Below are 15,076 nucleotides of genomic sequence, written 5' to 3'. Positions count from 1 at the left end.
TGGTTTGGCAGAGATGATACTTCCAAATGACGTACTTTTTTCAAGTGTTAATGAAATATTTATAAACAATTATTAACACAGATTCTTGTTTGCCCACCTCTTAAGCATGTTCTCCTTCTTTCTCACTAACAGAATCCCTATAATTGGGGATTGACTAGATATCCAGCCAAATTCTACATGAAATATAAACAGAACTGTTCTGTGGGTCTTCAAAGAAGATTCCTTAAAGGGAACTGACCCAGTTGGGAGGTATATCCTCTCACTCCTCCTTCTTCCTCCTCCCTATACTGTGGATGTGATGGCTGGAACACCAACAGCCACGTTGGACTATGAGGTAATTCTGATGATAGAAGACAGCACTGAGAATGGTATAGAAAAGTGGGAGTCTGGGTTCCTGAAGCATTGTGGAGATCTATCTACCTCCAAATTTCTCTGACGTGAGAGAAAAATAAATTAAATTGTTTAAGCTACTGTTATTTTGAACTTTTTTATATGGAGATGGTCCTGACCTAACTGACATAATCATATACTATGCTGCAAAAAAAAAAAACAACCAATACATTTCAGATGGCAGAACTGGAGACATCACTGTTTCTGAATACAAGATAAACTAGAAAATAATAACAAAAGAATACCTTTTTAAAAACCCACTTATTTGAAAAGTGTTCTTCTAATTAAAGCTAAAAGATTGAATACTCTGATTAAAGAGAATTCAAAACTGTAATTTCAAACTTACTTAGAAATTAAAACAAAGATCACTATATATGAAAATATATTAGATATAGTCAGGTATTAGATGTACTCAGAAGAAAATTCACAGCCCTAAGCATTTTTTATTAGAAGGAAGAATGAGAATAAATAAATTAAGTAATCAAGGGAAAAGTAAAAAAAAAATAAAATAAAATCCTACCACAAAATAAAAGAGATCAAAAGAATATTATAAAAACAAAAATGAATAAATTATAAAATAAAAACAGAAGAATTGATAAATGCATCCAAGAACTAATTCCTAGGCACAAGTCTCACCAATCCAGTTATTGTAATAAAGGAGATGGAGGTGAGACAAGACTTGAAATCAAGCCAAGGGAAAAAAGATCATTAAAAACATCAACATTCAAAACTTTCTATAACAAAGACACCAGACAGTAAAGGGGAAAGAGCTGGGAGAAGAGATTTGCAATATATATAACTCAAAGGGTTAGTATCAAAAATATAAAAAATAACTTTTACAAATAATTAGGAAAATATAGCCAGTGGAAGAATGGACAAAAGATGTGAACAGAAAATTCACAGAAGATGAAATATAAATGGCCAATAAATATTGAAAAGAAGCAGAATCCTTTTTGGTGTTCAGGGAAATAAAAAAATTAAAACCATAATGAAATGATAACCTTTCTCCCATCAAACTGGCAAAAAGAAAACACTAAATATATGAATACCCATGTTACAGAGCTCTGATGGAAATCTAACCTCTCTGAAGGGAAATTTGGCAATAGTTATAAAAAATTCAAATGTGCACACACAGCCATTTACACTGAAAATTCACTTTCTAGACTGGGCCCTTGAGAAATCCTCATACTTATGCAAAAAGAGCTTTACAAGGATTTTTCACAGCACTGTTATTTCTAACTAGCAAATAAGAAACAACTTAAATCTATCACTAGGGGAGAGAATACTACTCAGCTGGAAAAACAACAAATGAATGAATGAATAAATAATGAATGAAGCAGTAAAGGGAAAAGAGCTGGGAGAAGAGATTCAAGTAAGTAAACAGCTACATGTAATCAGCTAATTGTAGATAAATAAGAATATTGTTATATTTTTAATAGAAAAAATGCAAAAAATAACAGTTTAAATGATGATTCATATATATGCAAATACATAGGAAAAAAGCCCAAAAGTCTATGACCAACTTCTAAGAGAGTTTACTTCTAAGAGCAGATTTGGGGTTGAGGGTTGTCAGAGGAACTTCTAGTTCTTTTTGTATTGTTTGAATTCTGAGCTGAGAGAACATATTCATGTATTACTTGCATAACTTTTAAAATAGTCTTAAAAAATTCTTGGTGGTAATTCTGAATTCCAAGAACATATTCATGTATTACTTGTATAATTTTATAAAATATACAAAGAAAAAAACTTTTTGATCCTGAGGCTATTTCTGGACTCCAAAGATAAAGAGAAAAAATACCAAAGGATCCCCAGGGGAGGGGAAATGTTTACCTACAAAAGAAGAGATAATCAGGCCAACTATTGTTCATGTTTAAGAGGGGGAAAAAGACATTTCCAGATATGCAAGAATTCACAAAGTGTATTGCCCACACACAGTGAATATTACTCAGAGGTACTTTAGCCAAACAAAGAAAACACACACACACACACACACACACACACACACACACACGAAATGCCTAAGTAATTGTGACATTTACTATACCTGCTAGGTAGCTGTTGGTAAGCTAAGCTTTCCTAGAAATGTGTCCATTTCTTCTAAATATTCCAATTTATTGCCCCAGATTGTTCAATGCATTCTGGTCTTTTAAACTTCTATTGTATCTATAGTTATTGTACTTTTTACTCCTAATATTGATTATTTACATCTTCTCTCTTTTTTTCTTGCTCACTGTTGCCAGAAATGTCTATTTAATTAGTCCTCCATATAAGCCAGGAATTTACTGTCAATATAAAAAAAACATATGCACAAGATTATCCATTCTCATATTATTCATATTGGCAAAATATTGGAAATAACCTAAACATCCACATGTAGAAAATTAGCTGGATATATTATGGTACTTCTACAAAGTAGACAGCTATGCAACTATTAAAAATTAAAAAATGAGGAAGATCTCTACAAACTGATTTGCCATGATTTCCAGGATGTCATTAAGAAGAAAAAAAAAAAAAACACTGGAAAAAAAGAGTTATATAATTTACTTCTACAAAAGAAATGGGAAGAATAAAATATTTACTTCCAGAGGATGGGTGGGAAGGAGGTAGAAGGGAGAGAGAGGGGAATGAAACTTTTATTATGAGTTTTGATATAGCTTTGACTTTTGAGCCATGTTTTATTTTATATATTTCCAAAAATAAATCAGTAAGAATGGGCAACAACTGAAACTTAATAATAGAAATGAATAAACTTAATTGTACATAAAATAAATAGCATAAACACAACAAAAGAAAAAACTAAAACAACTTTTAAACATGGTTCTCTGATTATATACTCTCAGTAGGATATATTCAATGGACAAAAAGAACTTCAAAGAAATCTTGGGCTTTCCTTAATACATTTTTGGGGAGTGGTATTGATATAGCAATTCTGAAAGTCTTTTATTTACATGTATCTACAAAAGAAAAGAGAATCAGAATATGTTGCTGTTGGATTCTCATTCAGGGAGTAGGGAGATATAACTATGGAATGAAGGAGGGGAAGAACTCTGAGATGTTGGATTGGAATTAGAGGTATTAGTATAAACTCACGATTTTTTAAAAGTCGCACTTCCTAACCCTGTCTGCTCAGATGGCCTAGCAACAACTGCACTCTGGCAACAATGAGCACACCCAGAATCCGGACCTTGGTTTTTAAGTACCATTACCCTCTGAGAGGAACCAGGGCTCTTTGGAGAAATGGATGATTCCAGGACTGGGACACAGAAACTACAAGATGAGTCTGGAATAGCCATATTTTGTGCCATAAAATATTTAAGTACTCAAAGAATAAGAAGGCAAAGGGGTGGGGGCAATGGATGGAGACATCAGTAATATTGACAACAATAAATAAAAAAGGCATGTCAAATGAACAGAGAAACTTATTTAAAGAGTTCCTTTTGGTCAAATTTGGCACAATTTGTATATAAAAATGAATAATGGCAGAAGTAAATTATTACCCCCTGGATACAAAAAATGCATGAGACCATATTGATAGTTTTAAGAAGGAGGCAGTAGGGAAATCTCTTATTTACAGGAGGTTACCAACTATTAAACATAGAAGGAATAATATATATGAAATACATAAGAAACTTTGAGACTAGGTAAATATCCTGTTTCCAATCAGGTTTTCACCCAGGGATCTTAACATTTGTTGGTCATTCTTGTCTGTTTCTAGTTTTAAGCTAATATGAAGAAAGCTACTACAAACATTCACATCTAGATCTTTGGGTGAACATGTATATTCATTTCTCTTGAAGTAAATACCTAAAATTAGGATTGTTGGCTCACATTGTAAGTGTATGTTTAATTTTATAAGAGACTGCAATGCCATTTTACAACACCCCTGCCCCAGTCCTGATTCTAGGATCACACACTGCATTTAGCTCTTATCTCTTTAGCCTTTTAGGTATAATTAAAGAGAAATGAGAATATATATATATATATATATATATACACACACACACACACACACACACACACATATATATATATATATATATATATATATATGATTTGTACAATCTTATTCAAAGCAGCACTGTTTGGTTGTGAACTCCAAATTAGAAACAACTCAAATTTTCACCAACAGTAGGATGAATAAAGAAATTTCAATATTGTTATAACAATGGAATATTATGCAGAAAAATAAGCTAATACCACATATAGCAATATGGACACATCTCACAAACAACTTTTAGTAAAAGAAAACAAAGGCCCCAAAAACGTACATACTGATGATTCCATTTCCATAAAGTTCAATAGCAGGCCAAATGAGAATATTGTGAAGAAGGTCAGAAAAGTGGTTTCCTGTGGTGTGGGCATAGTGATGGAGGGGTTTCTGAGATGTAGCGGATGCTCTACATTGGCGGTCGCCAACCGGTCCATGAGGTCCGAAAGATCGGTGACCACCGTCTAAATCTTTATCTGAGTGATGTTACTTGGATGAGCTCACTTGGTGAAAACTTATCAAGCTGTGTATACCTTTATGATGACTGTACCTCTCTGTATATTTGTTTTACTTTTAATGTAAACATTTTTTAAAGTAAACGTAACCCTGATTCTAAAACTGAACAACATGAAGACTGAATCCTTTCTGAGTTAATTTTAAACCTTCGTCTTCAGAAATCATCCTTACTTTCCAACTTCCCAAGATTTGGGGGGAAATGTCCCTGTAACCAAATGAACATGTCTTAATGATAACACTCAGGACGGAAAATGTGCAGGGATGAAGGCCCACACAGGGCTGTGTATTACACTGGTACACCTTCTAACAGAGAGAAGTTTGACAATACCACCAAGAGAATGAAAAAGAAATGTATGCTGTATTAGCCAGTTCTTCACTTCCAGGATTTTAGCCTAAATCAACAACTCAGTCAAATAGTTATGAGCAATGATGTAAAGGTATACATTAAAAAAATTTTTTGAAAAAAAGAAAATCCTGTGAAGGTAATACTTACAATTGGCGTCCCAAAAGGAATGTAACCTGTGAGAGGAGAGAGAAGAGTCAGGCCTCATAACCCCGCCCACTCTGCCCCACCGATCTCTCAATTTACACATCAGAGGAGACTTTCGGGCTTGGTCTTGACAGTGGCCTCAATGAAGGGGTGCCGGTCCGTTAGGGGAGAGGCACCTCTAATCCCTAGACTTTTCCCCAGCTCAGTCCTCCCCAGAGCAGAGGCCTCCCCTGTCCCCCAGCCTCCCTCTCTCTGTTCCCCTTTAGCCAGACAGTTCTCATTCCCCTCCAAAACCCAGGGGCCCGTTCCTGAAGGCAGGCGGGCACCCCGGTCCTCCCATCATGTCCCTCCTGAGGCGCCACGCCCCTGCCACACTCACTACACACCCTGCAATGTCTTCAAAGGCCCTGGAACATCCCTCAGCTTCTTTCTAGCACGCACCCTTCCTTCCCTGGCATCATGGCCATTTCTAGAAAGGAAAATTCCCCACCCACCTGAGAGGTGTCCCTCTAAGTGCCAGAGCTCTTTCCATTGCTGGTGCCCTGCGAGACCCCCTCACCGAGCAGCACAGAGCTGGTGTGAAGCCCCCCGGCCCTGGGCACTGCTTCCTTGCTGCTCATGGCCCCTGCACTACGGCAAGGCTCCCCCCACCATCCCCACTGCTGTCGACAGGCAGCCGCCCATCCCCAGCCTCTAACTATGGCAGCTGGTAGCTGGATAGCAGCCAGCCACGCTCATCTTTCTGAGCTACGCGTAAAGCAAAGGTTAGCCTCCTCAGGGGCATCACTGTGCACACACATGAGCCAGCGCCCTCCTACCCGCATTCTCCGGAGAGAGGTCCAAAGCTTGATCGGAGAATTGCAAGAGAAACCAAGCTCAGGGTGAGAGCCTGCTATGGCCTCATGCAGGGACGGGGGAGCACCCACAACCACGGCTATAAGGTGCTCCCAGCCTTCGCTTCCTTGGCGTTCCTCACGGCAAGGCAAGGGGGTCACCTGGCACTAACTGCCCCGGTTTGCACAAGGATGTCACGTGGCTATTTGTTCTCTCCCCGCTCTGAGGTCAGGCTCTCTGGGGGTGGGGGCCCTGGCTGACCTACCCAACTGGGAACACCCACTGGTGAGACCCTTCCTCCAGTTGCTGAGGACTTCCCAAGGTGTCACCCAGCAGCCACCCACCCACCCTGTACCTAGGTCGTACACCAGGAGTCGGGTCTGACTCCGGGCAAGACCTGTAGCCCCTGAGCACTGCAGGCAGGATAACCCGCCAGCCCTGTGTGTGTGCAAGTCTTTCTGGGCTGTCAGGTTCATAACACACAACTGTCCTTCCAGTGACCTCAGGGCGGGGATTTCCCAGGAGGCGGGCATTTTACAGCTACTCTCCCACGACCCTGCCCACTGGTCTGCACAGAATGGAACTTGCCATTGCTGTGTGCGCAGTAGGGCACATATAGTGCGGACTTTCTGAAGGGCAGGTTAATAGCAGGTTCAGAGACTAGCGAGTTAGTCTGGGGATTAACTCCTGAAAGGGCAGAGTGGGGAGCAGGGCCTGCGGGGGGAGAGAGCACGTGCACAGGTAGGAGGAGTGACTCCTAGGAGGCAGGGTTACCCTGGAGGCTGCCAATAAGTGGGTAGTGTATAACCTGGGAGTAACCTGTAGAGGCCCCACTCCACCCCAGCTGCTCAGGCAGACAAGGCACTTGTTTTGTTTTGTTTTGTTTTTAGAAAAGGCACATTTTTTAAAAAGCTCCATAGGTGATTCTGAGGCATGGCTAGAGTCTTATACAGTTGAGTCAATGTTAACATGCAGGTGCCAGTGTGGCCATGTGCGTAACACATGTGGGTGTCACAGACTCCCTCAACTCCCCAGGCCGGCACAGCTAGAGGGTCCTGGAGCTGTGACATGGTAAGTGGCCCTGGCTGGGCGGAAGCAGAGGTACCGGAGGCTCACCTGACATTCTAAAGGGCATGAAGATCTTCTCATTGGTGTCCGGGTGTAGAATAGCCTGGCAAGAGCAAGGAACAGAGCACAGGTGACAGGGGGAGAGGGAGGGGGACACAGGGCGAGGAAGGAAAGGAGGTGGGAAAGGACAGCGCCCCAGGAGGACTCAGATGGCCAGCGGCTGTATCCTGCCTTCTCGTCAGTCAGTCCTTTCCCACCATGCGAGGCAAGAGGCAGCTAAAACACAGCCCCAAACAGCACGTATCCTCTGACTAATGCTCAAAGCTGAACACAGGGAGGGCGGGACTGTGTCTACCTTTCGGGCTCCCTAAACGCCTGCACCTGGCACACAGTAGGCATGGAATGAGGAATGTGGTGAAGGCACCGTAGGGAAGGAGCTTAGGGGCCTAGGGCAATGGTCGGCAAACCGTGCCTCACGAGCCGCGGTTTGCCGCTCTGTTGACTAATGAGTTTGCCAACCACTGGCCTAGGGGAAGGTGAGTTCCAGTCTTCAAAAGCTCAGGCCCTGGGTACTTGCTTTGGGAAAAAGGTGAGGAACAAGGAGTGGGGGAGAGAGAAGATGGGCCCACAACCAAAGGAACCCTGGGACAGGTGGGGGCAGGGTCCAGGAGAGGTCAGGGGAGGGAAGGAAAAGGAGCCGCAATTGGATTACCTGCTTGATTTTCTGTGCACTCCAGAGCTGGAAGGAAGGAAGAGAGAGAGGGGGGAAAATTAAAGCACATATCCCCTTAAGGTCTCAAAGTCACATTTCTAACCAAGAGATCTAGCTGCAAAGGGCTTAAAGGGCTCAGGCTGTACTGGTCCCCCCAGGTCTGGCAGCTACTCTGAGGGTGTGGTGTCAGGGATCCCAGAACAGCAGGGCGAGGGGATCTCACACAGATCATTTAAATGAAGGGTTCTCAATGCTGGCCGCTGTAAGGTTGCTTAAAGAATTCTTCCAGGAGAAAATCAAGATGGCGGCATAGGTAAACACCTAAACTGCTGCCTCGCACAACAATTTCAAAACTACAACTAAAAGACAAAACGGACATCATCCAGAACCACAGGAAGGCTGGCTGAGTGGAAATTCTACAACTAGAAGGAAAGAGAAAAGCACACTGAGACTCACAGGAGCTGCGGAAGGCTGAGGTATGGAGGCACGCATGCACAGAGGGCTGGCAACTGAGTGTGCAGCTGGCTTTCTCAAGCGGGAGGGAGACAAAAGCTCCCAACTGCTCTGAACTCCAGTTCCGGGCGAGACTCTGGGGACCAGACTCATTCAGGGGAGAAACTGGACTGTCTGGCAGCGGGCGAAACTCAAGAGTGGCTTTCTCTCAGAGGTGCTTGCAGCAATTACCGCGGGACACTGAGAACCAGGGGCCTCTTAGGGCAGGGCTGACAGGAAGCCATTGCTGATTGCTCCTCCCTGAGACTCCACCCCATTCAAGCTGAGCACAGAGGATTTTGCAAGTCTTGTCTCATAAGAGTGTCTCCAGCACAGAAGTTCTCCCAGCGTAGACACAGCTGATCATCACAGCCAATTGGCCTGGAGGTTAATTCCTCCCAGTGATACCAACAACAATCAAGGCTTAACTACAATAAGACTGTGCACACAGCCCACAAAGGGGTGCACCAAGAGTGTCCACCTCAGGTAACTGGGGAGGCTGAGCCACTGGGCCCTATAGGACACCTACCACACAAAGCTACTCTACCAACTCAGCAAAGCAGCAAAGAAAGAGGTCACAAATGAAAGAAATGGAGGAAAGCAAATGACTGGATATAGAGTTCAAAACCACGGGTATAAGGTTTTTCAAGAATTTTCTAGAAAAGGCCGATAAATTTAGTGAAACCCTCAAGGATATGAAAAAGGACCAACTAGAAATTAAACATACACTGACTGAAATAAAAAATAATATACGAGATCCAACAGCCGACTAGAGGATCACAAGAATCAAGTCAAAGATTTGAAATACGAAAAAGCAAGAAACACCCAACTGGAAAAGCAAAAAGAAAAATGAATCCAAAAATATGAAGATAGTGTAAGGAGCCTCTGGGACAACTTCAAGCATATGAACATCCGAATTATGGGGGTGCCAGAAGAAAAGAGAGAGCAAGATACTGAAAACCTATTGGAAGAAATGATGACTGAAAACTTCCCCCACCTGGTGAAAGAAATAGACTTACAAGTCCAGGAAGCCCACAGAACCCCAAACAAAAGGAATCCAAAGAGGACCACACCAAGACACATCATAATTAAAATGCCAAGAGCAAAAGACAAAGAGAGAATATTAAAAGCAGCAAGAGGAAAACAGTTAGTTACCTACAAGGAAGCACCCATATGACTGTCAGCTGATTTCTCAACAGAAACTATGCAGGCCAGACAGGAGTGGCAAGAAATATTCAAAGTGATGAATAGCAAGAACCTACAGCAAGATTACTCTACCCAGCAAAGCTATCATTCAGAATTGAAGGGCAGATAAAGAGCTTCACAGATAAGAAAAAGCTAAAGGAGTTCATCACCACCAAACCAGTATTATATGAAATGCTGAAAGGTATTCTTTAAAAAGAGGAAGAAGAAGAAAAAGGTAAAGATAAAAATTATGAACAACAAATACATATCTATCAACAAGTGAACCTAAAAATCAAGTGAATAAAAAATCTGATGAACAGAATAAACTGGTGAATATAATAGAATCAGGGGCATAGAAAGGGAGTGGACTGACAATTCTCAGGGGGAAAGGGGTGTGGGGGTGCAAGAAGAGACTGGACAAAAATCGTACACCTATGGATGAGGACAGTGGGGGGGTGGTAAGGGCAGAGGGTGGGGTGGGAACCGGGTGAAGGGGAGCTATGGGGAGAAAAAAGAGGAACAATTGTAATAATCTGAACAATAAAGATTTATTTAAAAAAAAAAAAAGTGGAGAAACCAAGATGGCAGCATAGGTAAGCACCTAAACTGCTGCCCTGCACAACAATTTCAATACTACAACTAAAAGATAGAACGGACATCATCCAGAACCACAGGAAAGCTGGCTGAGTGGAAATTCTACAACTAGAAGGAAAGAGGAAATCTCACGGAGAAGGAGCGGCAAAGAGCTGAGGTACAGAGACACGCGCGCGCAGAGAGGAAGGGCGGCGGAGTGCCTGGCTGGCTTTCTGGTGGGAGGGGGAAAGAAGCCCCTGACTGCACTGAACCTCAGTTCCAGGCGAAACCCTGTGGACCCAGGCTCATACAGGGGGAGTTTGGACTGTCAGGTAGAGAGAAAGGCACACAGAGACTCGGAGACTCAGGGGAGCCGCGGCGGCAGGGGTCTGGAGGCGCGAGTGCGCACAAAGACTGCGGAGGTTGCCACAGGCTATCCCTAGCAGAAGGAAGTCAGAAGCTCCTGACTGCACTGAACCCCAGTTCTGACTGCACTGAACCACAGTTCCGGGCAAGCCCCTGGGGACCCACGCTCTTACCGGGGAAATTTGGACTGTAAGGCGGAAACTCGGGAACCACGGAAGGCAGAGGTCTGAGGCACACGCGCAAGGGCAGGGCTGACAGGAAGCCAAGACTGTCTGCCCCACCCTGAGACTCCACCCCTTCCAAGCTGAGCACAGAGGCTTTTGCAGTCTGGCAAGGCTAATCCTATAAGGCTGTCTCTAGCACCGAAAATCTCCCAGTGTAGACACAGCTGATCCTCACAGCCAACTGGCCTGCAGGTCAATTCCTCCCAGTGATACCAACAACAATCAAGACTTAACTACAACAAGGCTGTACACACAGTCCACAAAGGGGTGCACCAAGAGTGTCCACCTCAGGTTAACTGGGGAGGCCGACCCACTGGGCCATATCGGAAACCTAGCACACAAAGCTACTCTACCAACTCAGCAAAGCAGCCAAAATGCGGAGACAAAGAAAGAGGTCACAAATGAAAGAAATGGAGGAAAGCAAATGACTGGATATAGAGTTCAAAACCACGGGTATAAGGTTTTTCAAGAATTTTCTAGAAAAGGCCGATAAATTTAGTGAAACCCTCAAGGATAAGAAAAAGGACCAACTAGAAATTAAACATACACTGACTGAAATAAAAAATATCATACAGAGACCCAACAGCAGACTAGAGGAATGCCAGAATCAAGTCAAAGATTTGAAATACAAAGAAGCAAAAAACACTCAACCAGAAAAGCAAAAAAAAGAAAAAAGAATCCAAAATGTCGAAGATAGTGTAAGAAGCCTCTAGGACAACTTCAAGCGTACCAACATCAGAATTATGGGGGTGCCAGAAGAAGAGAGAGAGCAAGATACTGAAAACCTATTGGAAGAAATAATGACAGAAAACTTCCCCCACCTGGTGAAAGAAATAGACTTACAAGTCCAGGAAGCCCACAGAACCCCAAACAAAAGGAATCCAAAGAGGACCACACCAAAACACATCATAATTAAAATGCCAAGAGCAAAAGACAAAGAGAGAATATTAAAAGCAGCAAGAGAATACAGTTAGTTACCTACAAGGGAGCACCCATACGACTGTCAGCTGATTTCTCAACAGAAACTATGCAGGCCAGACGGGAGTGGCAAGAAATATTCAAAGTGATGAACAGCAAGAACCTACAACCAAGATTACTCTACCCAGCAAAGCTATTATTCAGAATGGAAGGTCAGATAAAGAGCTTCACAGATAAGAAAAAGCTAAAGGAGTTCATCACCACCAAACCAGTATTATATCAAATGCTGAAAGGTATTCTTTAAGAAGAGGAGAAGAAAAAAGTAAAGAGAAAAATTATGAACAACAAATACATACTATCAACAAGTGAACCTAAAAATCAAGTGAATAAAAAATCTGATGAACAGAATAAACTGGTGAATATAATAGAATCAGGGGCATAGAAAGGGAGTGGACTGACAATTCTCAGGGGGAAAGAGGTGTGGGGGTGCAGGAAGAGACTGGACAAAAATCGTACACCTATGGATGAGGACAGTGTGGGGGGAGGTAAGGGCAAAAGGTGCGGTGGGAACCGGGTGGAGGGGAGCTATGGGGGGAAAAAGGAGAAACAATTGTAATAATCTGAACAATAAAGATTTATTAAATTTAAAAAAAAAAGAATTCTTCCAGCATTTTTCTAAAGCTTCTTAGGAGGGTCAGGTAAAAAGCCTGATTTAAATGAAGATCCTTCAACTGTCTCCCAGAATCAGTAGAGGCAGCCTAACATGATTTTTTCAGAGCTAGGCAGACTGCCTGGATTCCCCACTTTGCCACTTCCACCTCTGAGCCCCAATTTCCTCTTCTGCAAAATGGGAATAATAGCTGTGCCTCTAACATAGTTGAAAACATATATGCAAAGTTCTTGGAGCAGCACTGGGCACGTAGTAAGTGCTTTTTAACTGCTTACTGTTGTAGCTATTATTATTCCTATTGTTGTTATTATAAGAAGGTTGTAAGGAGAAGAAAGTTGCTCTCAAATGAGTGGAAAAAATGTCTCTCTCCAGCACCAGCATGTGGCACAGGCTGGAGAAACAGAACAATCTGTCAATTCCTTCAAATGATATAAATACTGCCTTTCATTGAATCTAAGACATCGTTAATCCGAAGACATTATTATGTGCCGCTAAGTAAGAAAACAATGACATAATGCCAAGACCACCATCAATAAAAAGACTCATCCCATTTAAGAGATGTTAAAATGTGATAAAATAGGCCTTTTAGAAGCAAGCAAACTTGGTAAATAAACACTTACATTAGCAAACCAAGGGCTAGTGCACTTTTAATGGAGCAAAAAGGGTAGGAGGTGAGAGGTAAGATGTGGCCAGGAGTGGTGGTGTTTAGTTTTGTAACAAAACAGTTCACTTATACTTCCTTTACATGGCAATGTTGTTGCCTGGAACATAAATTAAGTTGCAGAAGGCTACTGGGTAGCAAAAATAGAAGTTATAAAATTGATATATTAAAGCTTATGCATTATACTCACAGCAGAGTCCCTCAAGCCTTAATTCACAGCCTAATTACTCTTATTTTAGATACATTTCCAACATATTTGATTGTCTGCTATTCCAGGAAGATTGGAGGCAGTAGAGTTTTAAAAAATAATAATTGCGGAACAGAAGGGACTGAAGAGAGAAAAACCAAATGCAGAATCAGTGTCAGCCAAAGGAGGTAAGTGAGAGCATACAGCAGAGATGTAAAAGAAAGATAAAAGGCTGACCCTCCTTTGCCAAGAAAGTGCCTTCCTGAAGTGCACCCCCAAGTCCCAGGACCATTTTAGGTCCGAGCCTTTCAGCATCGTCCTGCATCTCCCATAGCGCCAGCCACACAGAAAATCTAAAGCTATTCTAAAATTAAAATTTTATTGAAAAAAAATCAAATCTCAAAATTTCTTCGTACAGTTCTTTAAAAAAATACCCCATGATTCTGATGAAGAGCTGGGCAGAAAACACTGGCCTAAGACATCAGAGGACAGTGTAAAGAGCCGGTGTTTGAACCAGGCCCGCCTGTGTTCAAATCACTCACTGGAGGTGTGGCCCTGGGCTCATTACATTGCCTTCATGCCTCAGTTTCTCCATCAGTGAAATGGGCTGTTGTGAAGGTGAAGCAGAGGCTTGATGCTCCTGGGCAGTTTGAGCTTCAGTTTAGGCATACAGCTAAGCCGACCCTTCCCAGCTTCCCCCACAGTCGGGTGGGCCACCCATGTGACCTGGTGCTAGCTAAATGGCCTGTGATGTTTGCCACTTCTAGGCCTGGCCCCAAAGGCTCCCACAGAGAATCCAGGGGAGGAAGATGAGGCCCTAGAAGACGGTAAAACCATGAAGGGAAAGGAGCTGGGTCCTTAGACAATGTCATGTGCCAAGTCCCTGAGCTGTGCTGGACTCTGACATGAGTGAGAAATGGACCGTACTGTATAAGCCCCTGCACTCTGGGGCCTGTTCGTTACAGCACTTGGTTTACCCTGACTCACACAGAGGTTTAAATGAGATACGCATATCTAAACTGCTTGGCCCATAGGACATGCTCCATAAATGCCTAAAATAGAGGGACAGTCATTCAAATGAGCAACATTTTTAATGACTTAATTCATTTTAAAGTAACTTCATGTCTATTGTCTTATTCCTACAACATGCCTGTGAGGTGGGTAGGTTCTTTTCAGACAGGGTAACTCATCTCAGAGACTAAGTAACTCAGCTCCGGGTCCCTGGTGGCAGGATGGACAAGGGCACTCAGGCCTCCTGGCCTCCACACTCGCGATCTCCCTCTCTGCAGGGCCCCTGGAGGAGATGACATCTGGTCTGGCCAGCGTGACTGCCAGGCCCGAGGCATGAGAGGAGGAAGAGAACTGGCTGACATCATCCTGAGAGCGCAGAACCTTCTGGCAGCCCGGCAGCTGATGCTCCTCCTGCCGAAGCCCAGCCAAGTAGCACTTATAACCCAGGGTGACATCGTGTCCCTCGGGTCCAAGGACTGCCTCCTTTACCTCCACCCAGGGCAGCGATGGAGAGTCAGGCAGGTGCTGGCTTATCTGCAAAGGCAGAAGTCTAGCAGGGCTGCCAGCAGGCAAGGCCAGGAACCCAGAGCTCACGGCTTGTCCCTTCCTCCCTCCCCCGAAGTGACACCACCACACGCGCGGCCCAGGCAGGCTAGTGGCACAGATATGGGCCGTGGTAAAGTCTCGCAGGATAGGTAATTCCACGCTTTTCTATTTTGCTGAGCACTTTCCCACAGAAGCACTGAGATCTGAACCCAAGCTGTGTGGTTCCAGAGGCCCCGCTCTTAATC

At 43.1% G+C, this 15,076-nt stretch overlaps 2 protein-coding genes across 4 annotated transcripts in view; one reads left to right on the top strand and one right to left on the bottom strand.

The window, feature by feature from the left end:
* The window catches only part of STAMBP (STAM binding protein), a 762,428-nt gene that overhangs the window by 193,068 nt on the left and 554,284 nt on the right, over positions 1-15,076 (top strand). The window lies entirely within an intron of this gene.
* The window catches only part of SFXN5 (sideroflexin 5), a 109,455-nt gene that overhangs the window by 61,716 nt on the left and 32,663 nt on the right, over positions 1-15,076 (bottom strand). For all 3 annotated transcript variants that reach the window (XM_080684752.1, XM_080684754.1, XM_080684753.1), the window contains exons 4-6: positions 7,999-8,025; positions 7,335-7,389; positions 5,388-5,413 (exon numbers count right to left, since the gene is read on the bottom strand). In XM_080684752.1, coding sequence (XP_080540878.1) covers positions 5,388-5,413; positions 7,335-7,389; positions 7,999-8,025 — 108 coding nt within the window. The remainder of the gene's footprint in view (positions 1-5,387; positions 5,414-7,334; positions 7,390-7,998; positions 8,026-15,076) is intronic.

The sequence above is a fragment of the Plecotus auritus genome (assembly GCF_963455305.1).
Source record: "Plecotus auritus genome assembly, chromosome: 8".
Taxonomy (NCBI): domain Eukaryota; kingdom Metazoa; phylum Chordata; class Mammalia; order Chiroptera; family Vespertilionidae; genus Plecotus; species Plecotus auritus.
This window is presented reverse-complemented; position numbering and strand designations above follow the sequence as displayed.